This window comes from Phyllostomus discolor, chromosome 12 (assembly GCF_004126475.2).
Source record: "Phyllostomus discolor isolate MPI-MPIP mPhyDis1 chromosome 12, mPhyDis1.pri.v3, whole genome shotgun sequence".
NCBI lineage: Eukaryota > Metazoa > Chordata > Mammalia > Chiroptera > Phyllostomidae > Phyllostomus > Phyllostomus discolor.
Window position 1 is genome coordinate 2,697,408 of NC_040914.2, and position 27,982 is coordinate 2,725,389.

Below are 27,982 nucleotides of genomic sequence, written 5' to 3' on the forward strand. Positions count from 1 at the left end.
TTTCTCCGCTGCCACTGTTAGTCTGGGCAGTTTAGTCCCGGAGGTGTGAAGTGAACCATCTCCAAGCTGTCTCGCAGGCGCAGTAACCCCGGGAGCTGCTTCCCAGTTACATTAAGAGTCAAAGTCCTACCTATCCTCCCTAGCCTGCTGTTATTAATATGCAAAACAACTCTCAGTCTCCGAGCTGTTGCATTTCCTAGCCCCCAAACTAGGCGTGGGGGGGGGGGGGGGGGGCCTGGAGCCTCTCAACCTACCCTGTTAAACCTACACATTACAAAGCCACTCTTTTTTCCAGCGCCCCAGCCATTCAGGAGGTGGTTTAGAAGATTGGAAAAAGTTCTCCCGACCCTTCCCGGCTGCACGCAGCAGACAAACTACGTAACCCAGAAGTCTGAGCCGGTTGTGAGTTGGAACCCTAAGGGACTGTGAAAGGGGCGTTCCTTGCTGCCCCTTTTGTTGGGCGGGACTTCCGGTGTCGTCAGCGAGCTAGTTCTTTAAATCTGGGGATTCTTTGCTCACTGGCTCTCCTGGCTCGGTGGCCCTTCAGCACCTTACAGCACCCTACGGGAGAGGACAGCCACCTCCGTGCCTTATAGGACCTGGGAGAGGGTTCAGCGACCCCACGGACAGTCTCTGTTGCTGCCTCTTTCGGTCCAGCTCCGAGCACGGACTTCATTGTTGGTGCTAGTACTAAATGGACCTGGCGCAGGTGAGTGCAGAGTGCCCACAACCCTGCCCACTCGCACATCTATCTTCATTGTCTGGCTCCCTGACGTGAGAACTGGTGTTAATTAGGGAAGTCCTCACCTTCACCTCTCTGCTCTTGTGTCTGCGTGTCCCGGCATGGGGTCAGTTACAGCCCATGCATGGAATCCAGCATGGGGGTTACATAGAAAGATTCTCATTTCTGGCAATCACCAGAATTTTTGTTTCCGGTGTGGAAGGAGGAAGTGTAGTTTCACAGAATCTCTCCAATATGCGCGACCCGCGTGGGTCTTCCTGCTGAGTGGACGTTAGGCTACTGAGTGCAGAGACCTCAGTGTGGATTCCAGGCCTGTGTCTACTTGACGGAGTCCACTCATTATCCTTGACCTACATTATCTCAGGCAAAAAATGGGAATGTTAACAATTGTTCACTCTTGGTTTAGGGAACTGGAGAGTGCACTTCTGTTGCCCCAGAACCACCCAGGGACCATCGTTCTGTACTCTTCCGCCAGAGAGGTGCATTATGGACCTATGTTAATCTTAGGGCCTTACCCCAAGGAGAATCTAGCCCTTGAGCCTTCCTGGGCTCTGGCCTCCACAGAACTGATGAGTGGAGTGGGACGGATAGTCTGGGGAACAGGTGGATGGGAAAAACACACTTGGAACTGCTGCTCCTCTGCTGGGGCACAGAAGATCACAGATCTGCTTGAGAGCCAGGAAGGCCCCCAAATTCATCACTACAGGTGCCATCTTGCCAGTGGGATTGACGTGCCACTGACAGTAGTGAATCTGAATCAATTTACCTGTTTAAGACACTCACGTGTGAAATGCAGATGCATTACACATTCGATGTGGATGAAAAAGGGGTGCTGTAATAAATCTAACTAAAAGTAACATCACAGGGTGATCTCATCATAAATTCCTAATTGGGCAGTCATGCCCCAGGTCTAAACTTCTTTAGTAAAAGGTTTATCTTTGCCTTAAGCAAGCCTTGTCCATTTTCTTCTGCATCTACATTAACACACCTTTGAAATGCCAGAAATAATTCTCTTTTATAGATCTCTTGGAGGAGTAACCACCCTCAAGGGATAATCTCGTTAACTATCCTGTACCTTGCTTTCTCCCACCTTCAGGTAATCTTTAAATTCTCTCCTTAATTCGACCTGTGTAAGAGCACTATAAAACTGTCATCTAGAAAGTGTTTGAGATCTTGCTTTCCAGCAATTGTCATCAGTTTTGGCTCAAAGAAATTCTTATAAAAATTGTCTACAGGTGTGGATGTTTCTTATGTCAACATCAGTAATGATGCTGTGCAGCAGTGTTGTGTCTTCCAATGTAAACACACAATAGGCCCTCTTTGGCTCCTTTAGATGGCACCCTGTTTACTTTTGTCACAACCCTATAATCAGCATCAGGACTTGTCTTATTTATTTGTCCTCCACATGGTTCCATTTCACACTCATTTCATGCTCCCTCCAGTGCCCCCTCCTTGGAGAGGCTTTCCCTACTCACTCCATTTAAAGTCCTCTCCAGTCTCTGTTACCCTCATTCTGTTTTGTTGTCTGTAGAATCCTTACAGCCATTCAAGACAGTATTTCGCATTCCTAAACCCTGGAACATCAGCCCCTGTTCTGTGCTTTGTTCTCAGATAAGAAGAGTACAGGGCATATAACCAGTGCTGTATAAATGATTAAAGAGTGAATGACTCCTCTTCAGACACTTCTGCTACATCCACCTCTGTCCCTCCCCACCTCTTCTCTCCTTCTGTTCCTCCTTGCTCACTGCACCCCAGCTAAGCTGCCTTGAACATTCCTAGCTCTTTCCCATTTCCTGGCCTTTGCCCATGCAATGCCCTCAGCCTGGAAAACTGCCTCTTTACTTCCTTCCTAGCTCTCTCCAGTGTCGTGTCCTAGAAGGGTCTTTCCCTGGCTTTGTTAGTTCTAAATAAATATTTGCCATCCCTACCTGCTCATCTTCTGGAATCTGTGCATAGAATCTGGTACAGTTACAAAAGCAGAGATGGGGGTTTCACTGATTTGTTTTTTCCAGAGTATTCTGGAAGCAGAGAGGAAAAATAACTATAACAGCCATAGCAGCTGGCCGTATTTAGCACTTGATCTGTGCTGAGGTGGAGTTAACCCACCTCCTCAGAGTTAGGGTCTGTTATCATCTCTGCTTTATAGAGGACGAACTTCAGGCCTGCCAAAGGTCACAGCTCCAAAATAGTCAAAAGTCAATACCCCGTACACTGACAACCAAAGCCCACATTGTTGTTGTTTTTAAGATTTTATTTATTTCTTTTTAGAGAGAGGGGAAGGGGGGGAGAGAGAGGGAAACAGCAATGTGTGGTTGCCTCTTGCATGCCCCCTACTGGGGGCCTGGCCCGCAACCCAGGCATGTGGCCTGACTGGGGATGAAACCTGCAACCCTTTGGTTGGCAGCCTGTGCTAAATCCACTGAGCTGCACCACCCAGGGCTGCATTCTTAATCACCCTTCCACCCCTAGTGGACTGGGGAAACCTGGAGGTTACACCTAATGACAACTTTTTGCCAGGAAGGAGGTGTCCTTTGAGCACATGGACTTGGGAACAAGGGAGGATGGTGGAACTTCCAGCCACATGGAAGTGTATGTACACAGGCAGGGAATACCTCTGAGATGTGCCTCAGGAAGGTGAGGTTGTGTTGTTTTTTACAGATGTTCAAATTCTGCCTCTGTTCCTGGGACATATAACTCTGGGTAGCTTGCTAAAGCTGCTTAGCACCACTACTGTGCCATGGAGATGATGATGGTGTGTTGACATCATAGCTGTGAGTGGTAATGGAAGCAGGAAAAACACATTGAGCACTGACATGTGCTAAGCATTCCAGGATTTGCTTCATGAACATTTTTTTTAATTCTCACAACTACCTAGTGCAATGGGAACTATTACTGTACTGATGTGGAAATCAAGGCTCAGAGAAATAAGTTGACTTTCCCCAGAATACAGAGCAGACAAGTATCATTCCCAGTAGGGTATATTCAAAGTCGGAATCTAGCTCCAGAGCTGGAATGTGTAGTTGCTAGAGTGTGATGTGTGAAACCTTAGTATGGTAAGTCATGCGGTAAGGACCAGCAAGGCTCAACTGCTGCTGCTTTTGTCATGACTGGTGCTTTGATCATTGTCCTGTCCTCCCTATTCTTCTTCATTCCCAAAGTGCTTGCTCTCTGTGTTTCTCAGGCCATTTGGCCTTGCCATCGTCTATGTCTTTCGTGAATAGCTTCAGCATAGACAGTTTTTGTCTCTAGCATGGTCACATTCTGTCCAACAGCAGTGTCTGACTCCCTGGAACTGGAACAGAGCTAGGCTTCCAGGAAGTGCTCAGTGATACTGGCCTTGGGGCTCTGTGGTCCTTTACCAATGACTGGGCATCGGGCTTTAATCTTGTTTGACTGGCCATGGGCCAATGAAGCTACCTCTGTTTGACTTTTCAGGCATCAGTTACCTTCAAGGATGTGGCGGTGACCTTTACCCAGGACGAGTGGGGGCATTTGAACCTTGCCCAGAGGACCGTATACAGGGAAGTGATGCTGGAGACCTATAGGCTCCTGGTCTCTCTGGGTAAGGCCTCACTGCTCCTTTGAGTAAGTACCCACAACTTCCTTCATTCTACCTTTCATTCAGAAGATTTCTACAGGATGCCCTTTCTCCTGCCCATAGCCCCAATGTGTATTGATTTCACCTTCTTCTGCCTGTTTCTCTGTATCTCCTACAGGGAATAGTGGGCAAGAAATGTAGTTCTCCTTGCCCTGGTTTGTGTGGCTCAGTGGATTGAGTGCTGGCCTGTGAGCCTATGGGTCACCGGTTCAATTCCCAATCTGGAAATTGTCTGGGTTGTGGGCCAGGTCCCCATAAGGGGTGCACAAGAGGAAACCACACATGTTTCTCTCCCTTTCTCCCTCCCTTCCCCTCTCTCTGAAAAATAAATAAATAAAATATTTTTTTATTTATATAAAGGGAGAGAAATTTTTATATAAATAAATATTTTATTTATTTATTTTTAGAGAGAGGGGAAGGGAGAGAGAGAGAGAGAGAAACATCAATGTGCAGTTGGTGGGGGCCATGGCCTGCAACCCAAGCATGTGCCCTGACTGGGAATCGAACCTGCAATGCTTTGGTTCGCAGCCCGCGCTCATTCCACTGAGCTACACCAGCCAGGTAAATAAAACCCTTTTTTTTTTTTTTAAAAGAAAGAAATGTAGTTCCTTTCAAAATGGCTCAGGTACTGAAGAAAAGGATTTGTAGGAGGAAATAATGGGTTTCTTTTAATACCCAAGGGCAAGATGTCCAGTCAGGAATCATGAGAGGCTAAAGACAAAAAAATGGAAGAAATCATGATTAGATTTTGGCCTCAGAGACTTCTGATCCTTTTGTCTGTCTCTCTGTGGGTCTTCTTGTGCCATTCTCAGCAGATAGGCTTTTTCTGCCACAGGGAGTAGATAGCTAGAAGAGGCCACTCCTGTCCTTGCTCTAAGAAACCCCCAATTTCTTGTCTCTACTTTTCTGTGTGTGTGTGTGTGTGTGTGTGTGTGTACATTTTTTTTTTCATTTCTATCTCTTCCTCTGTACCTGGCTATTTCTGCATGGATGTCCTAAGGCTACACTTCCCTTTACCTTTCACCCTGGTGGTCAGCACAGGCTGGCTTTAGCCTGTCCCTTCTCCAGATTCCCAGGAGATGGAAGCTGAGTGGCCAAGCTTGGCTGGCTCACAGCCCAGTCAGCAGGACCCATGGGTAATGTGATACTGCTCAGAAAATGAGTGAACCAGACGGGACACCAGGAGGTATAAGTCCTACTGGTTAATGTTCTAAACAACACAATTTATTGAAAAGGCTTCTTTGACCCTGATGCCTACCTGCTCATCCCTTGTGTCCTAAAGTCTAGGCCATGGTTGTGTCTTGGTATGGCAGATCATTTTAGGGAGTACAAACATAACAAATGCTATTGGTGGACAATTAGAGAAAGCCATTCTTTTTTCTTTTATTTCTTTTTTAAGATTTTTATTTATTTATTTTCAGAGAGAGGAGAAGGGAGGGAGAGAGGGAGAGAAACATCAATTGGTTGCCTCTTGCTCGCTCCCAAATGAGGAACCTGACCCACAACCCAGGCATGTGCTCCAACAGGGAATCAAACCAGTGACCTTTCGGTTTCACAGACCAGCATTCAATTCACTGAGCCATACCAGCCAGGGCCCTTTTTTCTTTCCTACTTGCTGATTGTTTAGGGACAAAATATCTGTGCTGAGTCTTAAAGCCCCTTTGACTTCCTGGAATTTTCCTAAACAGAGGAGACAGCCCCCAACTCACAGCCCTGAGCAGATGGTGTGAATTCACTGAGACTTAACAGTGCTCTCTTGATTTTCTCATAGTAACTTTCCATTTGTGGCAGGTGAAACTGGTTTTTCAACTTCTCAAATTGACACAAGATTCCCTTTTTGAAGATATGTATTGAAATGAAAAGTGGGTCAATATAAAGAAAAATAGTTAAAAAAAAAAGAAAGAAAAGTAGTTAATAGCAATGGTCATAATGTCCTATGAGCATTGGTGCATGTAGATCCTGTGACAACATCTGAACAGTTTGGGGGGTTTTCTAGGATGGAGGTCAAAGGAGATGGAATCGGCACGAACAGCCAACACTACCTTACTCAGCATTTAGGACCCAGTGACAATATTCTTGGCCTTGGTTTTAGGTCACAAATCAATGTGGACAAGAGCAGCCTCATTCCGAGGTTTCCTCTCCATCCTGAAGTCCCAGGCAGTATGGAGACATTTCTTTTTGTCTTTGCTAAAATATACATATATTATTTCTTTCTCTACAAACAGGATATCGAGTTCCCAAATCAGAGCTGATCCACCTCTCGGAGCACCTTTCCCGAGAAAGTGCCTGTCCAGGTGGGTGGCCAAGATTTATGCAGTGGGTGTCATGGAAACCTAATGGTGAGGGGCCCACTCTCTGGAATTCTGTGGGAAGCTTCTTGTGGCCTCTTTGGGTGCCTGGGGTCTTGATGTCCTTCTGTCCTCCTGTGACCTGCACACATTGTTTACTGCCACTGTGTGAAGAACCTGTATTGTTAGATAAGAGTGAGGCTCTGGGCTCCAACTCTTGGTCTTAAAACCTGACTTTGCCCCCACCAACCTTGTGACGATAGGGAAGTGTCATGGTTTTTTGTGTCTCAGTTAGCTAAGTTAGGCTAAGTTAATGCTCACTGCAGAAACACATAGTCTCCAAAATGTCAGTGGCTCAATATATGAAAAATATCTTTCTCACTTATGACAGGGTCCATGTGGGTCAGCATGGGAGTTTGTATCACATAGTTATTCAGAGACCTGTGTGCCTTTTATCATCCACATGCAGCTTTATGGTTACCCTGGCATCTTTCTGCTGCGAAGGACAAACGAAAGGAAGCTAGGACTCTAGGTCACACACAGTTGTACACACACATCACGTCCCATCACATTCTGTTCAGAACTCAGCAGTTGGCCATCCCTCTTTGAATGAGGCAGGGAGGTGAGATTTAGTTGTGTGCCCAAGGAGAAGAGCAGATGGGTTTGGTTTACTCTACCTACTCTTGTAAAATTAAAGTGGTAATAATTTGTAACTCATTGGGCTGTTTGACAGTATAATCATTTAATGCACGAAACTACTTAGCACCATGCATAGACTATAGTTAGGAGCTCAACAAAATTCCACTGTTAGGATCTTTCATAGGATAATATCATTCACAATGCGTAATATCTCACATGCTCTTCTGGATTCGTTAGAAAAAGAGCCTATCTTACCATATCTGCCTATAATTTGTTCCCTCCCTTCTCCATCCATTTATCCATCCTCCCATTCATTAGGCAGAAGCGGTGCCTGGCCCCACTTGCTGTCTGTCCCTCCTTTACTATAAAACTTCAAGATGACATTTGGATTTGTCTGCCCCACATCTGGGCTGGTGAGCACAGTTGGAGTCATTGCATGTTTTGATTGGCACCACTGCAGAGCCAGGTCTTCCTGTCCCCTGCTTCCCTGTGCTGCTCAGCCAGCTGGTGAGTGTCTCTAGCAAGACCCTCCTCCCTGAGTCTCTTCCAAACACTTATTTTTCAGTTACATTCCATGTTCCATCAAATTCTCCATGCCTAGAAGGATATCATAATCTTGTCTACCGCTCTGTCCTCCACAGTTTCACTAAATGGCCCTGAAAGGGAAACAACTTTGTACAAACCCGTAACACTCTGCCTTCATCTAACCCAGCATCCAGCCATCCTTATCTTGCTTATTTTGTGTTTTTCACATCAAGTGAATCCATCACCTCCACCACCTCCATGAGCTTCACCACTAACATCCCAGTCTAAGCCCTCATCATTTTTGATGGTATGATGCCAGCACACTGCTAACTGGTCAAGCCACATCTTGCTCCTTGTTTCTGGTCAGCTCTGTCTCCTGCACCAGCTCCCCACCCACTCAACCATTGATCCAAGCATCGACCACTCCCTGAACCACTGGTGTCTCAGCATATAATATACATCATGTCTTTCTGCTTTTGCTTCTCAACCTTATGGATTCATCTTTGTCTGATTCATGCCTGTAGCTCCCTTTATGACCTCTGTGGAAGAGATCTTGCCCACTGCCATGGCCACATTCTGTACCAGAGACTAACTCATATCTCCTGCCTCTCAGAGACCTTGCTTCTTCATGTATTTTCTTTCTTTTGTATCTTTATCTCCTTGTAGTCAATTAAGAAAAAAACATGCTCAGGTTGCTGACTTGGGGAATATAAAACACACAAAACAGTCCTGGCTCCATGGCAGTTTCTAAATGTTGACTAATATAGTTGTACAAGCAAACTCTTGGAGTTGTCTTATTCTTGGAAAAGTTGCCTACATTTGACTTCCTCATCTCCACTCTGCTCTTTTTTTTTTTTTCTCTCCAAATTATAAGAGAAAGTTTATTTGGAAAGTTACAGAGGTAGCACAAGTCAGCTGGGCCTTGTAGGCTCAGGAAACAAGTTACAAGAGCAAAAAGAAAAAGAAGGACCCTTGGAGCTTAGGACAGAGAAAGGCAAAGGCAATGCACCTGGCAGAAGGAGGGGAACGGAAAGATGTGGGCATGCTCCAGAGAGGGAAGCACCCACTCTGTTCTTTCTATTGCTTTAATTTTTAAACTTGCATACAGCAATATGCATATACCTTGAGAAGTTCAGTCAGATGAATTTTTACATAGATATAAGCCTGAGTAACCACCACCCAGGTCAAACATGTACAGTAGTTCCAGCAATTCAGGAGGCTTTGATGCTTCCTCCCAGAAAGGTATACAGTGTTTAGATTGTCCCCACAGATTCATAATGACTGTTCTCGAATTAATATAAATGGAAACCAACTGTGTATTCTGTCATGTCTGTCAGCCTTTTGATCATCAGTATGTCTGTGAGCTTCATTCTTGTGGTTGCTTATAGTTGAACTCTGTTCTTACTCAGTAATTGACAGTATCATTGTAAGTATGCCCTTTCTCCTGTGATTGTCATCTTAATTTTTCCCTATATCTGATATTATGCATATTTTTCTAAGTGCTTTTATAGATGCAAGGACTTATTTCTGTTGGGGAATGATTTGGTCTTACGGTAGGTCTATGTTCAACTTGCCAACAGTTGCGCAGTGACTGCACCCTTCATACTCCCGCCAGCCACGTGTGAGGGAGCCAGTGCCCCACATCTTCTGCAGCAATTGGCATCTCCCCCGCACTCTTATTTTTGGGGCCTGGTGGTGAGGTGGCTCACAACCACGGCACTGAAACCATTCTTGAGGAGGTTGCTGCTCTTATCGTAACTGCAAGATGTAACAGCAATAATAATGACAATAGATAATGGCCCACAATTTACTGAACATCACACTGTGCCTGACACCGTGTTGCATACTTTATAGATATTGTGAACTCTCATGGCAGCCAGTGAATTAGTCTCCCAGTCTTTCAGATCAGGCAAATGATATTTGAAGTCAGTTAACAACTGTCAAGATGACTGTGCTTGGTAGAGGCAGGAGTTGACTGCAGTGATGGTCTTCACTACCTCATTACACCAGTTTTCAATATATCAGAAACTCGTTTCAGGTGTACTTTTTTGCACCTGAGCTTTAGTAACATTTAGTCCCAATGATTCCTCTTTTCCAATTCTGATTGCTAGGTTCTCTGCCTTTCATGCTGATCATTCTCTTAGTGTTAGCTTCACCTAGCATCTCGTGGTCCTTCTTCTTTTTACTGTAGTCTCCCAGAATGATCCACCTGTACTTAGTTCTTCCACTTCAACCCATACATGTTGTGTCCCATATTCAAGCCATAATATAGATAGGCTAGTTAACAAATATTGATGGCTTTTTCAGTGCTTGCACTGCATTGAGCAATGTATGTGTCCTGTTTCACCTCATTCTCACAGGGATCTATGAGGCAGGCTCTATTTGTAGCTCTGATTTTTAGATGAGGGAGCAGAATTTGTGGAAATTGAATGGCTTACTGAAGGGCACAAAACTAGCAAGGTTGTTGCTGGGATTTGAGCTTCAGCTGGGTCTCCCTAGGTACCATAACATTAACCACAATACTCTGTTGGCTTCTAACATTTATAATTGACTAAAGATGTACAGAGTTATATTAATCATATATGTTGGTTTATAACACACTCTCATCATTTGTCAATGAGCTGTCATGTTTATTTTGAAACTTTTCCAGTCATTTATTTCCTCCAAATAACCCTATCATGAACACCATCAGCCTTGCAAGAACAGGAGCATTGCCAATATCCTATATCTGTCTCTACCTTTCTTCCCTTTCCCATCTTCTCCCTTCCCCACAAAGATAATCACTTTCTTAAACTTTGCTTTTATAATTTAATTATTTTATATGTAGCAGTGTTTTATATAATGAGTTGAATTTCTTTTATAGATAATGGTGATTAAACATTTTCTGTTTCTTGTATTGGTTTTGTTATTTTGTATCTTTCAAGCAATTTGTTTATTTCATGTAGTTGTCAATTCATTTCTAGGTTTAATTGTAGTATTAAACCTTTTTGTAAGCATGCTTAAACAGTATATTGTATAGTTTTTTTTTTAACTTTTGATAAATGGTGTCATAATAGATTGCTATGGTTTGAACATGTTCCCCAAAATTCATAAGTTGAAATCCTAACCTGTGAAGATGATGGTATTGAAGATTTGGGGAGGTGCTTAGTCATGAGGGTAGAACCCTCATGAAGGGGATCAGTATTTTATAAAACAGGCTCCAAAGAGATCCTTGGCCCTTTTTACCATGTGAGAACAGTGAAAAGGTGCCAGCAATGAACCACAAAGAAGGCCCTCTCCAGAACTTGACCATGTTGGTACCTTGATCTTAGACTTCCCAGCTTCCAGAATTGTGAGAAATAAATTTCTTTTGTTTATAAGTCGCCCAGTCCATGGTTGTGTTGTTATAGCAGCCTAAACAGATGAAAATGTTAATGTAGTCTTCTGATACATACTTTTTTAAAATTCAGCATCCTGTTACTAAGAATCATGTGTGTCTTCTCAAAATATTCTGCTATATTGCATAAATATATCACAATGTATATGTCCATTTTGGTGGACATTTACCTATTTCCATAATTATATCCAGAATATCTGACTTCACTAAACTGATCAATAATGATACTTTTTTCTATTTGTGTGGTCACCATCCTACCACTTTGGAGAATCATATATATATATATATATATATATATATATATATATTGTGTGTGTGTGTGTGTGTGTAGTCATCACATGTAGTTCTTTTTATTACTGGAGTGACTGGATAATGGAAAACAGCTTTACAAGATGTTGCCCAGTGTTTTCTGAAGTGTTTTACCAAATTGTTAAGTTCACCAGCAATGAATGAGAGATTCCATAAACCAAATCCTGTTCCACACTTGATACTGTTGGGCTCTGCAATTTAATCCAATTGAATGGGTACAAAGTGGTTTCTCATTCTAGTGTTTATTTGCATTTACTTCATTACCATAAGGTTGAACACCTCATATGTTTTTGTTTTGGCCAATGTATACCTTCTGTAAAATATAAGTTCATGATTGATCTTTTGCCTATTTTTTTGTTAAGCATTTTGCATTTCCGTTTTAGATTTTTAAGAATATTTGTTCATTCCTTATATTAATGTTCTATTAACTATATATACTTGCAAATATATTCTCAGTTTTACTGTATCTTTTGTCTTTAATGTCTTTTAATGATTAGAACTTCTTAATAATGCTTTGTGACAATACATGAATTAATTTTTTAAAATATTTTGTTTTACCTTTTTTTGTCTTCACCCAAGGACATTTTTCATTGCTTCTAGAGAGAGAGGAAGGGAGAGAGAAAAATAACAATGTGACAGAGGAACACTGATTGATTGCCTCCCTTATGTGCCTAGATCGAGATTGTATGCTCCTGTACTGGGGACTGAACCCGCAACCTAGGTATGGTGCTTTGCCTGGGAATCAAACCCACAACCTTCAGGTTATAGGATGATGCTTCAACCAACTGGGCCACATCAGCCAGGGCTTTTTGTTTAATCTTTTAAAGTAACTTTTTATTTTTCAATTACAGTTGACATACAGTGTTATATTGGTTTCAGCTGTACAACCCTGTGATTAGATATTTATATAACTTATAAAGTGATTATCCCTATAAATCTAGTACCTATCTGACACCATATATAACTATTACACTATATTATTACAATATTATTGATCATATTCCCTATGCTGTACTTTACATCCCAATGACTCTTCTATAAGTACCAATCTGTAATTCTTTTTTTTTTTTAAGTTTTTATTTATTCATTTTTTTAGAGAGGGGAAGGGAGGGAGAAAGAGGAAAAGAAACATCAATATGTGGTTGCCTTTCACATGCTCTCCACTGGGGACCTGGCCCGCATCCTAGGCATTTGCCCTCACTGGGAACCGAACTGGTGACCCTTTGCTTCACAGTCCGGCACTCAATCCACTGAGCCACGCCAGCCAGGCCAATTTGTAATTCTTATTCCCTTCACCTTTTTCACCCATCCCATCTGGGAAGAGTCGAAATGTTCTCTGTATTTCTGAGTCTATTTCTTTTCTGCTATTCATTTATTTTGTTTTTTATATTCCACATATAATTGAAATCACATGGCATTTGTCTTTCTCTGTCCAACTTATTTCTCTCAGCACAGTACCCTCTAGGTGCCCCCATTTAGTTGCAGATGGCAAGATTTCATTCTTTTTATGGTTGAGTCATATTCTATTGTATATATGTACTACACATTCTTTATCCATTCATCTATTGATGGACACTTAGGTTGCTTTTATATCTTGGCTATTGTAAATAATGCTGCAATGAACATATGGATGTATGTGGGGGGCTCTGTCCAGAAAATAACCAGCCATGTACTATGAAAACCAGAAACATTTATTGAAAAAGATACAAGATACAAAAAACATCATACATGAGACAATGACACCCCAGAGTAGGTTTCTTGGGACCTCACACAGTTCTTCCAGCATCTCTTCCACTGTTCAAAACACTCTGCAAAATCCTTTGTTGGAATTGCCATCAGCTGCCCTGTGGTATTTTTCAGATCTCTTCAATAGTCTAAAATCTCTTCCCTTTCAAAGATGATTTTAGTTTGGGAAAAGCCAGAAATCACAGGGCATCATATCTGGGCTTGTAGGGGTGCTGAGCCACATAGGTGATTCAATGTTTTGCCAAAAAACTGCATGAGATGTGATGCATGAGTGGAAGTGTTGTGATGAAGCTGCCAATCACCAGTTTCCCATAGCTGTGGACACAGTAGTTTTCAGGATCCGCAGATCAGCTTCTAATTCTCACACGGTCAGTCACCAATCTTTGTTGATTGCAGCCCATACACGTTCAACATCCTCAGGTGTTCTGCTTGTTGCAGACCTTCTAGAATATGAATCACTTTCAACAGATTCTCAACCATCTTTAAAGTCTTTGTGCCACACTTTTATTTGCATTGCACTCATTGCATCATCCCTGAAAGTCTTCTGAATAGTTTCCATGGAGGAATGTACAAGTTTAATGCAAAATTTGATGCAGATTCATCACTGGACTCACTCAGTTATTTTGAATGTGACACAGTACACATGCTTATTCAACAGCATCTACCGCCCTTACTGACTAGAACAGCAAAGTTGTAATTGTTCATGCATGCACATTCCAGCCCACTCTACTAGGCTGCCAGGTTACACTGATGTCTTGCAAACCATTCTCATTATAGTAACAATGGCTGGACTTTTTCCTGACAGACCTAAAAGACCATATGTCTTTCTAACTCAGTTTTCATTGGGGGGGGGAGTGGGATTAATGCCCAGAAGTGGAATTTCTGGGTCCTTCTTTGTCTCTTGTTACAGCTTTTATTTTAAAGTCTATTTTGTCTGCTGTTAAGTATTGCTACTCTGTCCTTTTTGTTTGTTTATATTTCCATAAAATATCTTTCAATCTGAAGTGAGTTTCTTGTGAGACAGCATATGTAAGGGTCTTGTTTTATTATCCATTCAGCCACTGTTATGTCTTTCGACTGGAGTATTTAATGTATTTGCATTTAAAGTAATTGGTGATACCAATTCAAAAGAACCTATACACCCCAATGTTCATGGCAGTGCAATTTACAGTAGCTAAGTGCTGGAAATAGCCTAAGTGCCCATCAGTAAATGAGTGGATCAAAAAATTGGTACATTTACACGGTGGAATACTACACAGCAGAAAGAAAGGAACTCCTACCCTTTGGGACAGTGTGGATGGAACCGGAGAACATTATGCTAAGTGAAATAAACCAGGCAGTGAAAGAAAAATTCCATATGATCTCACCTATAAGTGGAACCTAATCAACAAAACATACAAGACAGCAAAATGAACCAGAGACATTGAAATGAACAAGCTGACAGTGACCAGAGGGGGAGGGAGAGGGGTATGGCAGCAGAAGGACAGGGAGGTGTTGTCAGGGAGCATGTGTGGGGGACCCATGGAAGATATGCGGGGGGAAGATTGGATGTGGGGAAGGAGGTTTGGGGGGGGTGTAGTGCAGGAAGGATGGGGACAGCTATAATTGAACAATAAAAAAATTGGGGCAAAAAGTACACGTTATACATGGCAAAGTACAGTACATTCCTCAGCCTCTCCTATAGATGGGGGGGCTGGTGGGGTGGCAAGCAATTGAATGTAAATGGCATTTGGGCTTCTGGAGGAGTTGTTTTTTTTTTTACCTTCCCCTCCTTCCTGCTTCTTGCGTGGAATATAGATATGATGACTGGAGCTCCCGCAGGCACCTTATGACCTTGAAATGAAAAGTCACACACTAAATTTGGCAAGACAGGAAGATAGAGCAAGCTCAGTTCCTAATGAGTGCATGGAATTCTGGCCATGTCCTGACTCCAGTCTTCCTTGAGGTGAGGGACTAAATCCTTACATATTTAAATCACTATAATCAAGTCTCTATTATCTGGCAGTCAGAAGATTTCTAATCATAATTTCTAGAACATAAAGTAAATGTTACAGACCTTGATGATGTGCTATATTATTATGTAAAACAAAAATTAAAAGAGAAGAGGAAAAATCCTAAGTGTAATTCCATCCTTCCTGGCAGTCAGTCAATATTATTAAAACTGATGACAAGGGAAAAGGCATAACACCACCTCTTGATGTTTTTTTCTCTTATTCTCTTTTTTAAACTGTTGTTTTATTGCTGGTGTTCCAATTTTTCCCCCTTTGTCCTCCACCACCCAGCCTACCCTCTGCTCCCACAGTCACTTCCCACACTGTTGTCCATGTCTGTGGATCATTCGTACGTGTTCTTTGACTAGTCCCTTCCCCTCCTTCGGCCACTGTCCCCCTCCCACCTTCCCTCTGGCCACTGTTTTTGTCAAATGTTTTTCCTCAACCTTAGAAAGGTCTCTTAGGAACTGATATTCCCTGTGGTAAATACGTATTTTTTCAAAGTGTATAATTTCTTCAGTTTGACTTCATTTTCTCTTTATAATGTTAAATGCTAGTAAATGTAAAGTGAATAACTTTGATTAACAATATATATATGCTCCAAATTTCATTTAAAAATTGTCTATGTGTGCAGCGAGCTATCTAGAATGCTATTAACTTCATGTTATTGGTAGTTGTATCAGGATGGTGGAAACTGAGGTGGTTTTAACTCTCAATTTTTCACTTTGAACCTGAGCTGCCTCAGGACATGGCCCTTCCACGACCTCAGAGAACAAGTATCTGCCTCGCCAACAGCCATAAGGAGCAAGGAAAACAGTCATATCTGGAGTCCCAGCCTTCTCAAGGCCCCTGTGTTTATCACAACCCTATAGCATTTTCACAAGCTATTGTGGCTTCCTCCCTGCTACTGCTGGCCCCTCATCTTTTTTCTTCTTAAAGAAGACTTTTTAGTTTGGTGGTGATGAACTTCTTTTACTTGTCTGGGAAGTTTTATCTGTCCTTTGATTCTAAATGATAGCTTTGCTGGGTAGAATGCCCTTGGTTGTAGGTCCTTACTTTTTATGACTTTGGATGGATATTTCATGCCAATTCCTTCTGGCCTGCAATGTTTCTGTTGAGAAATCAGCTGACAGTCTTATGGGAGCTCCCTTATAGGTTAACAACTGCTTGTCTTTTGCTGCTTTTAATATTCTCTCTTTGTCTTTAACATTTAGCATTTTAATTATGATGTGTCTTTGTGTGGGCTTCTTTGGGTCCATCTTATTTGGGAGTTTCTGTGCATCCCAAATGTCTGTTTCCTTCACCAGGGTATGGATGGTTTCTGTCATTATATTTTTCAAATAGTTTCAATACCTTCCTCTCTCACTTCTACTTGCAGCATCCCCATGATTCAAATGTGGTATGCTTGCAGTTCTCCCAGAGGCTCCTTAAACCAACCTTTTTTTTTTTTTTAATCTTTTATCTTTTTGGTGTTCTGATTGGGTGTTTTATGCTTCCTTATCTTCCAGGTTGCTGATTTGATCCTCTGCTTTATCTACTCTACTGTTGAATTACTGGAATTTATTATTCATTTTAGTCATTGTATTCTTTATTTCTGCATTTAAAATCTTTGTATTCTATCTCTTTGTTGAAGTTCTTACTAAGGTTCTCTAACCCTTCTCTAAGTTTGTTGAGCATCCTTATAATGAGTGTTTTGAACTCTGCATCTGATAGATTGCTTGTCTCCATTTTCTTTAGTTATTTTTCTAGAGTCTTGTTCTATTTCATTTGGGACATGTTCTTACTGTCCTCATTTTAGCAGTCCCTGTGTTTGTTTCTATGTATTAGGTAGAGCTGCTACATCTCCCAGCCTTATGTAGTAAGTGTCCTATAGGACCCAGAGCCCAGCCTCCCCCGCTCCCTGAGCTGGGTACCTCCATGTGGGTGTGTGCATCTACCTGTTGTAGTTGAGCCTTGATTGTTGTTGGCACCCTAGTGGAGGGATTTACCCCAGGGCCAGTCAGCTGTGAGAACTGATCTGGACTTCAGTGGAGGATCTGCTGTGCAGACCTTGACCTTATGGAGCAGGATCGCTTCCACAGGTCTCTGGTGCCCACTGATTCTGCCCCTTGAGTTTATTGTTCATGGGGGTTGTTGTTGGGTGGTGTTTTGGTGTGGCTGAAGCTATCCACTGGGTGGACCAGCTTTGGGCCTCCTGAGAGGTACAAGCCAAGGTAAGTCACTGCATGTGTTCTGCCCAGGACCACTTGGCATGAGCTACAGCGTGATCTGCAGATGGCTGCTACTCGTGCTGGGCTCACAGGTGCTCAGGAGAGGCCCCACTTCAGACCAAGGTCAGCTACTTCTTGTGTCTGTCCTGGGATCCCTCAGAAAGGTGTAGAGGGCATGCTGAGGCTAGATGCTTCTTGTTCAACAGATTTTAGGAAAGTCCAAAACATGAGCTAAGACAAGCCATTTTTATGGAAAAGTCATTGGAAACAGCTTGGGTGGGCCTATAAATTGGGTGAGATAGGGGTATTAGGGCATTCTCAGGGTGGGGCAGTATAAGCCAGGTTGATAGAGACTCAGATATGGGGCCTGCCTGTGGGCTCTTTGGGGGGGGGGCAGGAAAGGAGCAATGGCCACTGTCAGCATTTCTGTCTGAGAGAAAGCTGCCCTTTCAGCTTTCACCTTAATGCCAGACAATTCAGTTCCTCCCAGTATGTCCTTGTCACCTCTGAGCTGCTTCCCCAGCACTGGAACTCAAGAAGTATATCAGCATAAGTCCATGTCCAGGCCCTTTAAGAGGAACACCTGGGACTCCAGAAGCCCTCTGTCTCACTCAGCCACACTCCCTGCAAGTTTTCACAGCTAGAAGCTATGGGGACTTATCTTCCCAGCACTGGAACTCTGGGCTGGGTAGCCTGCTATGGGGTGGACACCTCACTCTTCAGGGCAAACCTCCAAAGCTGTGATGTGTCTCCCAGTTTTTAAGTACTACACATGGGTGTGGAACTAGCCCGTTCCCCATCTCTGTCCCTCCTACCAGTCTCTGTGGCTTCTTTTTATATCCTTAGTTATAGGACATCTGTTCAGCTAGATTTCAGGTGGTTCTGAATGATGGTGGTTGTGTAGTTTAGTTGTAATTCTGATGTGGTTGTGGGAGGAGGTGAGTACTGTGTTTACTTATGTATTTTTCAAACTATAAGATGCACTGCTTCCCCCTGCCCACCCACCCAAATTTGGGAGGAATAATGGTGGTTAATGCTGCTGTTGAGTTCTGTTTATATTTACATTGGTGAAATATTATGTTATTTGTGTTATTAAATATTTTACCACATTTTTTGCTTCAAATTTTTTTCCTGTTTTCCTCTTCTAAAACCTAGGTACATCTTATGGTCTGAGAAATTTGGTATCTGCCATCTTGACCAGAAGCTCCATAAACTAATCTTATTTAGTTATTCAACTTTGTCATTGTCATTATGCAATACAGTAGCCACTTCATATTTTCTCCTGCATATATTGTTTCAGATGGATCTTTATTGATATAAGAGATTTTATTCCAAATCACATGTTTCCTTAATACTGGCATTAGGAGAGTTGTTTTCTTGATTAAACTATTTTTACAGGTGTGCTTGTGATACCACATATAACTTATTGTGTAGCTTTCAAAGGAACTTTTCAAAGTTTGTTTTTAAGTAAATGTTTTATTTTAGAATCATTTGAGGTTTACAGAAAAGTTTTATAAGTAGTATGGAGAGTTCCCATATACTCTTTCTTCACCGATTGCTCCTTATGTTAACATTGTTTATAACCATTCTAAACATGTCAGGTTCAGCTTATTAACTGACCTCCAGACTGTATTTGGATTTCACCAGTTTTTCTAACAATGTTCTTTATCTTTTCCTATATTCAATCTGAGGTAACATACTACATTTGGGTATGTTCCCTTAGTTTCTTCTGACCTGCTATGGTTTCTCAGTCTTGCCTTAGTTCTCCTGACATTGGCAATTTTGAAGAAAGCTAGTTAGGCATCTTGTAGAATGCCCTTCATTGTGGTTTCTGTCTGCTTCAGTCATGTTCAGACCAGGGTGGTATGTTTGAGAAGACCAGCCCAGAGGCGAGGCATCCTCTCATCATCTCATGTGAGGGATACATACATCCACACATCATTGGGAATGGTGACCTTAATCACTTCATTAAGGTCGTGTCTACCAGGGTGTTTTTTCCTCTTTAAAGTTATTATTTTCCCCTGTGTACTCTTGTCTTTGGAAGTGAATCCCTAAGTCCAATCCATATTCAAGGGGAGAAAAAACACCTACATATATTATTTGGTATCCTTTATTAAGATAAGTTGTCCCTTCTCCTATATTAATTTATTTATATCAGTGTGAACTCATTTATATTTGTTTTATAGTTTGAGTTTTAATCCAGTATTGCATTTATTTGTGTTTTTTGCACAAACTGTTACAGGTTTGGACCTTGGAAAGGTCCAAGGTCCTTTGAGGGTGTCTCCTGTGTCCCTTTGATATGTCCCTATTTTTTCTGGCCCTGTGAGTGGCTCCTGATTTCTCTGTGTTCCCTGTCTCTGCCATGCAATCGGCTGTCTCCAAAGGTCCCTGCTTCCCTTTCCCGAACACTATCAAATAATAGCACTTAGAAACCAAGGTCTAGGCACTAGGTGGGTTTGTGGCTACAGTGTTGCTTCTGTAGCCTCTCAGAACTAAGAAATACTGGTATGAATAGTATAATTATTTCTCAACTGTAATCTCATTGTTAGACATGCTTCATTCTAGCCTTCCCTCTTTGCTTATTTGTAACTTTTTTCTGTGACCATGAAAATCTGGCTTCCATTATCTACCGTCTATTGACTTCTTTATTCAGTTCCATTAGACATGTAAAGTAGGTTTTCTGGGAAGCAAATTTACCAACTAGAGTACCGTGTTTATGTACACATATTTTGGATCTGTGCTTGGGAATCTGAGCAAGCAGAGAGGCGACATAAGTTAACATGCATTTTTCTACTATGTGGGTGGTGGTGGGCACCCCTAATTCCCCCTTGTTCAAAGGTCAGCTGTAGTTTTTGTCTTCAGCCTTATAGTGAACAGTCAAAACACCATTTTTCAAACCTACTTTGGTCAGCTCGTTTTCCCCCCACCTCCTTCAGTGAGGTCATGCTGCACATGTTTGTGATTCACTTCGGCTCATTCATCACAGTTTGCATTCCACTCTGAAAGCCCCTGACTACCACTGTCTGCTGTTGTTTTTAATGTGCGCACATTAATATTCACCCAGTGTGATGTACAGATCTTTGTGTTTTGACAAATACTTAGAGGTGTGTACCCTCTACCCTAGTACAATACAATACAGTTCCTTTACCTACAAATGCCCCTTGGCATCTCCTGTATAGTCAGCCACTCTCCCCTTCCCCATTCACAGGCATCTGCTCTGTTTTCTGTCTCTATGCATAGTTTTACTCTTTTCAGAATGCTACGTGAATGGAATTTGTACCACTTTTTGAGTCTGGCTTTCTTCACTTGCAAAATGCATTTAATATTCATCCACATTTATTACCTAATAGTGTCACAATGTGAGGATGTAACCAGAAATACTGGTTGAGCAGCATGCTGCAAGGAAAGCCAAACTTGTGAGACAGATGCTGGTACAAAAGAAAGAGGTTTGTTCAGGTGCTGTACCTGGGAGAATGGTGGACCCCCATTTCAAAGATCAACTCCCCTTCCTGCTCCAGCCTCTGGTTCTTATAGGGATAGGAAAGGGTGAGCTTTTCTCCATCCAAATATCTTGCCAGCTTTTGGTACACTAGGTTCCTGTCCTTTCAGCTTTCTAGCTTTCAGAGTGCTCAGATCCTATCCATTTATCTTTGGAGCTTTTGGTGCCCTTGGTGTAAGAACCTCCCCCTGTGCCATCTTGGCCAGTGGAGGAGACTCCCCAGTGCTGCTGGACTCCATGGTAGTGCAGGTGGGCTTCAGGACCTGCTATTAGGAAGCCTGGAGATGCCGCAGCCCTCAGCCCCTCTGCCAGCGCTGGACAGGGCACCAGCACATCTGGGGAAGCCAATTGGAGTCCACCAGGGCACCCTTGGATCCTGGCATTCTGGGTCCACTGTGCAGCCTCTGCTCACCTGCCCCTCTTAAGTCACCAGCTAGGCCCACACTCCAACTGACACTGGGTGCAGCAACACAGGTGTACCAATTTGTTTATTCATTCACCATCCTGGCTGCTTCCAGGGCTTGGCTATTTGAATAAATCTGTTATAATAATTCACATACAGGTTTTGGGGTGAACATAAGGTTTCAGTTCATTTGGGAACACATTTAGGAGTTGGCTTGCTTGGCCATATGGTATTTCTTGAACTTTTTAGGAATTTGACAAATTGCCATCTATAGTGGCTACAGCATTTGGCATTCCCACCAGTGATGAGTGAGAATTCCTCATGATCTTTGCCTTCACCAGCATTTGTTGTTACGAGGTTTTGTTTTGTTTTGGATTTTAGCCATTTCTAACCTATGTAGAGATAACTCATTGTGGTTCCAATGTTCTTCTCTAATGACAAGTGACTGTCATTAGACCATCTAATGTCTAATGACATATGCTCATTTTCCATCTGTATATTCACTTTTGTGAATTGTCTATTCACATCTTCTGTTCATTTTATTGTTGTTGTTTATTGTTTTCTTATATTTGAGTTTTAAGGATTCTTTAGTCTAGATATGAGTCCTTTTTTAATATGCAATTTGCAAATATTTTCTCTCCACTTGCAGCTTGCATTTTCATTCTTTTAATAGTATCTTTCACAGAGCAAACATTTCTAATTTTGGTAAGTCCAATTTAACAATGTTTTGTTCAACAATTATGTGTTTCTTTTCTTATCAAAATATTCATTGCCAAACACTAGGTCTCGCAGATTTTTCTACTTTGTATTTTCCTAGAAGTTTTATATTTTTATGTTTACATTTAAATATATGATCAATTTTCCATTTTTTTCTGTAAGATGTGAGGTGTGCATCAAGGTATATTTTTTTTACCCTTTATAAACATACAGAGACATTTATTGAAGAAAAGACTGTTCTTTCTCTGTTGAATTAACTATGCATCTTTCAAAAAAGAGTTTATTGTATTTGAAGGTAGCTATTTCTAGGCTCTCTTCTGTTCCAGTGATCTGCATGTCTATATACTTTTGCCATCACCATAGTTTTGATTACTATAACTTCATAGTACTTTTCAAATTGGGTAAGGTGTATCCTCTGACTGTTCTTTTTTTGAATTACCTTGTTAATTTGATTTCCTTTGCCTTTTCACATAAATTTTACAATTTCCTTTTCAATATCTTCCAAAAGAACTTGATGGATTTTTTTAATTGGGATTGTGTTTAATCTAAAAATTAAATTAGAGTTAACATCTTAACAGTATTGAGTATTCCAATTCATGATCATAGAATATCTTTTCATTTATTTAGCTTTGCTGATTTTTTCACCAATGTTTTGTAATTTTTAGCATAAAAATTCTGCACATATTAGATTTATGTTTAATCCATTCTATCCTGTAGGGTTTTTTTTAGAGTGTTTTTCTTTGTATTTAAGGTTTTTATTTTGAGAGAGAGAGAGAGGAAGGGAGGAAAATATTGATATCCAGGGAAACATCCATCAGTTGCCTCTCACAAACCCCTGATCGAGGACCTGCCCTGCAACCCAGGCCTGTGCCCTGCCGGGGAATCACACCTTTCAGTTCGCAGCGTGACTCCCAACCTACTTAGCTACACCAGTTAGGGCGAGAGTTCTTTTTTAAATCATGAATGGCTGTTAAATTTTATTTATTGATTTTTCTCTCTGGTGATGTAATCATACAGTTTTCTTTTTTAATCTTTTAATTGAGTCAGTTACACTGGCTTATTTTTAAATGTTGAACCAGCCTTTTATTCCTGCACTGACTTTCTGTTTTTTGTGATGTATTATATTGAATATTTTGGATTCAGTTTGTTAATATGTCATCCTATATTTTGTGTGTCTGTGATCTTGAGATATTAGCCTGTAGTTTTAATAATAATCTGTTTTTAGTTTTAGTGTTAAGTCATGATGACCTCATCAAATGAGACGGAGAGTATTCCATCCTCTTCTGTTTTCTGGAAGACATTATATAGAGTTGGTATTTGATATTTTGTATTATTTCTTCCATAAGTGTTTTGTAGAATTTAGCAGTAAATCATCTGGTCGTACATTTTTGTCCCTTTTCTATTCCACATAATATCTAGAGTAATCTTTTTGAGTTTTATGAGAAACCCTATTGTGAATTTATCTAGTTTATTTAATTAATATATCCATTGAGGAAGAATGAACACCTTTATATTGTTAACATTTCTGTTTTCATAATGCCTCCAAGTATGTATTTATAATTTTCACTATCCAGATTGTATCTGTTTTGTGTCTTTTTACTTGGCTGTTCTTCTGGTGCAGCAGACTTAATGTGTCCACTCAGACTGTGCTCACGTCTGGCCTATAAACCTTCACGGGAATAGCAGTGACTGTGCCCACTGGCACCCAGGTTGGAATCCTGGGAATCTGCTGCACTCTGCCTCATTCTGCCTCTGCCTCCATGTCTCCAACATCCTCTCATGTCCTGAGGTTCTTTAGGTGTCCAGGCTTCACTCAGATCTGACTGTGCATTCTGTCTCCTTTGCCTACAGCACCCCCTTCCACTTCCTCTGTCAGGTTGTTTTTACCTCTCTATTAGGAAACAACTCATGGCAACACCTGGGAAACCTCTTGTGATCTGTTTCACTCCCCCATCTGGACTGGAATTGGTGCATCCTACTCGTGCTTCCCGAACACCATGATGAGACATTTTCTCTTAGAGCCAACATACTGCATGTGACGTCAGCATGACACTTTCTGCTCTCCTTGATTCTGGAATGGAAGGAGTGTTCTCCCACCAGATCCTCTGTTCTCTGCCCAAGCACCCACTCTTGAGTTTCTCTTTTTAAATGTGCAGAGCCCAAGAAACAGAAAGGAACAAATTGTAAAGCTGGGTTTCAGAGATGTAAAAATATAACAGACTCAGAGGCATTGTTGTCATCATTTTTCATTTAATAAAAATGGTAATTTTGTTTTTTCTATGTTGACATCACTAATAGGATGCTCTTGTGTAATTGATTCTTTTCAGGAGCCAAAGCCAAGTCAGAGACAACAGAGCTGACATTTTCTCAGCTGCTCTCATCTGAGGGACACTCACTTCGGGTCTGGCTGAGGCAGGGATCTTTGAGGGACTCCAGGACTGCAAAACTGAGTACTCAGGAAGGGCTATCAGAAATGCAGGAAGGAATCTTAAGGCCAGTGACAGAGCCCAACAGGGAGACTGGCCCTGGGAAGATGAACCCTAAATGAGATGAGTTGGGGACAGGTAACAGTCCACACTCAAGAGTTTTACAGGAGCGAGTCTCTCCAGTAGGTGTTCTCCATGAAAGTGACACACACAGACTAGTTAAAGACTCCAGCAATCAAGTGGGGAAGAGCCATGATGCATATAGTGAATGCAGGAATATCAGGAATTGGGATCTTGTACATGACTGTGTTCATGCTAAAGCAAAGCCCTATGAGTGCATAAAGTGTAGGAAGGCCTTCAGCTTAACATCAGACCTCATGCAGCACCAGCAGGTCCACACTGGAGAACAACCTTTTGAGTGCAAAGAATGAGGGACAACCTTTTGCAACAGTTCTGCTCTCAGGCAACACGTGAAGAATCACACTGAAGAGAAACCTTATGAGTGCAATAAATGTGGAAAGGCCTTCACCACACAGTCAAACTTAATTAAGCATCGGAAGACCCACACTGGAGAAAAACCCTTTGTGTGCAAAGACTGTGGGAAAGCCTTTTGCTACAGATTTAATTTGAGTCAACACATGCAGATTCACACTGGAGTGAGGCCCTACGAGTGCAGTGAATGTGGGAAAGCTTTTTGTCACAAGTCACACCTCGCAGAGCACCGGCGAATTCACACAGGAGAGAAGCCCTATGAATGCAGTAAATGTGGAAAGTCTTTCTCCTACCACTCTGGTTTTTTCCAACATAGTTGGATCCATACTGGTGAGAAACCTTTTAAGTGCAAAGAATGTAGGAAAACCTTTTGCTCCAAGTTTAATTTGCATCAACACATGAAGGTTCACCTTGGAGGGAAGCCCCATTCATGAAACAAATGTGGAAGGGCCTTCAATCAGCACTCATTTTGTACGCATCACTTGACCTGCATTGGATTAAAACCCTTTAAATGCAAAGCCTGTGGGAAAGCCTTTAGCTGCTACTCTAATTTCAGTTGGCATGTAAAGATTCACTGGAGAGAAGACCTGTGAGTTCATCAAGTATGGGAAAACTTTCAGGGACAAGTCATACCTCCAACACCAGCAGATTCACAAGATAAGCCAGTAAATGTGGACTTGTTTTCATTTAATACTTATCTTTATCCATTATAATAGGATCCTTACCTATTGGAAACAAATTTTTACTACTTCATGAAACAACTGAAATGTTCCTCCTTTCTTCTCTGCATGGTTAAATCCTCTCATTCACCTCTCCCCTGCACCCCCAAGGCCTGTTTTCTCCAAGGCTGCTGGCTCCTTACAGGGCTGAGAGGTGCCTCCTGCTTAGTGTGGAGCTCTGGCACCCAGTCTCTGGAAGCTTAATGCTTGGTGTCAAATCCCAGCACTGGAGGCTAGGAGCTGTGTGGCCCTGTGCATGTTACTAAACCTTTCTCCACTTCAGTTTGCTCATGGGTAAAATGGATGATTTAGTAATATATTACCACTTCACAGGCTGCTATGAGAACAAACGGTTTTGTGTACTCCCTGAGTGTGTATTGGTTGACAGTTATCCCTGCTGATGTTGCTATTTATTGGGACTGTTACTGTCATCATCACTGTCATGCCTGGATTCAAGACCCTTGGGAGCAATTTTGTGAAGCTTTGTGGTTAAACAGCACAGATACCAGAGGCAGTCACACCTGGATCCCAGCTCAGATTAGGTGTTACCATTTTTGTCCATTTCAGCAAATTAGGTTATTTCCTTGACCTTCTTTATTGTCATCTACTAATAATGCCTATCAAGGAATGTGAATCATTTGGATGCCATTAGGAACACCTAGAATGAGTTATTTCCTTCTGTTTTACTTACGACATAAAAAGACTGTAAGGCTTACACACAGTGACATCAGGAAGGTGGTGGACTACGTGGTTCCATACGTCGTTCTCACAGAAGCTTTAGTTTTATAGTGATCCACACTCAGTAAATGCCTTCTTGCAAAGTTCTGGTGTCTGGCTGAGAGATTTTACCACTCAGGTGGTGCAGAGAAATGAGAAAAGATGCATTCAAAAGGAGAGGATCAACAGTTTCAGTTTACCTGCACCACCTCTACCTCAAACCCATTTAGCTGAGCACTGAGAGAGATTCTCTCCACTCAGGAGCTCTCTGATGGGGAAGAGTAAAATAAGTGTTTGACTTTTTTGTGGATCCAGGGTCCAGTCCTATTTCAGCCGGCCTGGGTTCCAGCAGTTTCCAGGACTACTCCAGCCCTCATTCACCTACCATCCTGGTGGCCTGCACCCACAGACACAGGCTTATTCCTTTCCCAGTGGATCCCAGTGGACCCTGGGGCCAAGGTACACCCCTCAGACTCAGATTCCAGGCCTACCTACCCAGACTGGGCCGCAGCCCCAGGCTTTGAGCCCCATCCCACAGACCAGGTTCCAGGCCAGCTCCTGTAGACTAGGGCTTCAGGCTACCACATAAGCTGTAGGTCTGCCCTGGTGGTTCCTGGTGCCAGACCACCCCCAGAATCCCAGGTTTCAGGCTCACATCTGTGGGCCCATGCTCCAGGCCCACCTCATATGATCCAGGTGCCAGGTCAGCCCCTATGGACCCAGGCTCCAGATCTATCCCAATAAATAGGTTATATGGCTGGGTCCTTGACTGGTGCCAGGACCTATGGGCGAGTAGGCAGGTGTCAAGCCATCTCCTACAAACCTTAGTATCAGGCCAGTTCACCCATTGACCCTCATACTAGGCTTCCCCAAGGAACCTGCCAGTCACCTGTCCTAAAATATCTGCCCAGGCTGATTGGTGAAGAGAGGCTTGAGTGGGAAGACACCAATGCAAGGCCACAGGGATTACAAAGAATCAAGAGGACAGTGCCACCAAGAAAGCAAGCATCAGTAACTGGTCCTAGTGGTATGGAGATCTACAAATAGACTGAAAATAGTTCAAAATAATTATCTTAAGGAAGCTCAGTGAGTTACAAGATAGCACAGAAAGTCAACTAAGCAAAATTAGGATAACAATATGTGAACTAATCAAGACATTCAGCAACAGAACAGGAATTATTTAAAAGGAGCCAAATAATTAGGGCTAAAGAATACAATGAGTGGCCTGGAAAAGTCCATACAGGGCTTCAAAACCAAACTTGATCATGCAGAGGGAAGAATTAGCAAGTTCAATAACAGTTCTGAAAATACACAAAAACCAAAGGAGGGAAGAGAGTGAAGAATGCCTACTGGACTAATGGGGCACTGTAGCATGTGCCCTGGTTTTAGGGGGGACTTGGGGGAGGAATGGCAGTTTGTGTTACTGTAATGCAAGTGCCAGGCATGGCTTTGATTGCTGAGGCATCTGTTTGGAAGGGGATCCACTTCAAAGAGCTATCTCAAATATACACATTGCCAGCCACACAACTAGGTAAAGAGCCACACCACCTTCCTGCACTGAGGATTTTCTGCTTTAGAGGTCTTG

The 27,982-nt window shown here is 42.1% G+C and overlaps 1 protein-coding gene across 1 annotated transcript; it reads left to right on the forward strand.

The window, feature by feature from the left end:
* Window positions 1-258: 258 nt before the first annotated feature.
* On the forward strand, window positions 259-27,965 carry LOC118497631 (zinc finger protein 599-like). Its single transcript, XM_036012707.1, has 4 exons — window positions 259-709; window positions 4,178-4,304; window positions 6,566-6,634; window positions 24,371-27,965. Exons 1-4 carry the CDS (start codon window positions 695-697, stop codon window positions 24,589-24,591), a joined length of 432 nt encoding a protein of 143 aa, XP_035868600.1. The 5' UTR covers window positions 259-694; the 3' UTR covers window positions 24,592-27,965.
* Window positions 27,966-27,982: the final 17 nt, after the last annotated feature.

Excerpts from the sequence above, each read along its gene's own strand:
- LOC118497631 (XM_036012707.1), top strand. Across the intron at positions 4,305-6,565 it reads TAGGCTCCTGGTCTCTCTGG|GATATCGAGTTCCCAAATCA; the intron begins GTAAGGCCTCAC and ends CTCTACAAACAG. Across the intron at positions 6,635-24,370 it reads CCGAGAAAGTGCCTGTCCAG|GAGCCAAAGCCAAGTCAGAG; the intron begins GTGGGTGGCCAA and ends GATTCTTTTCAG.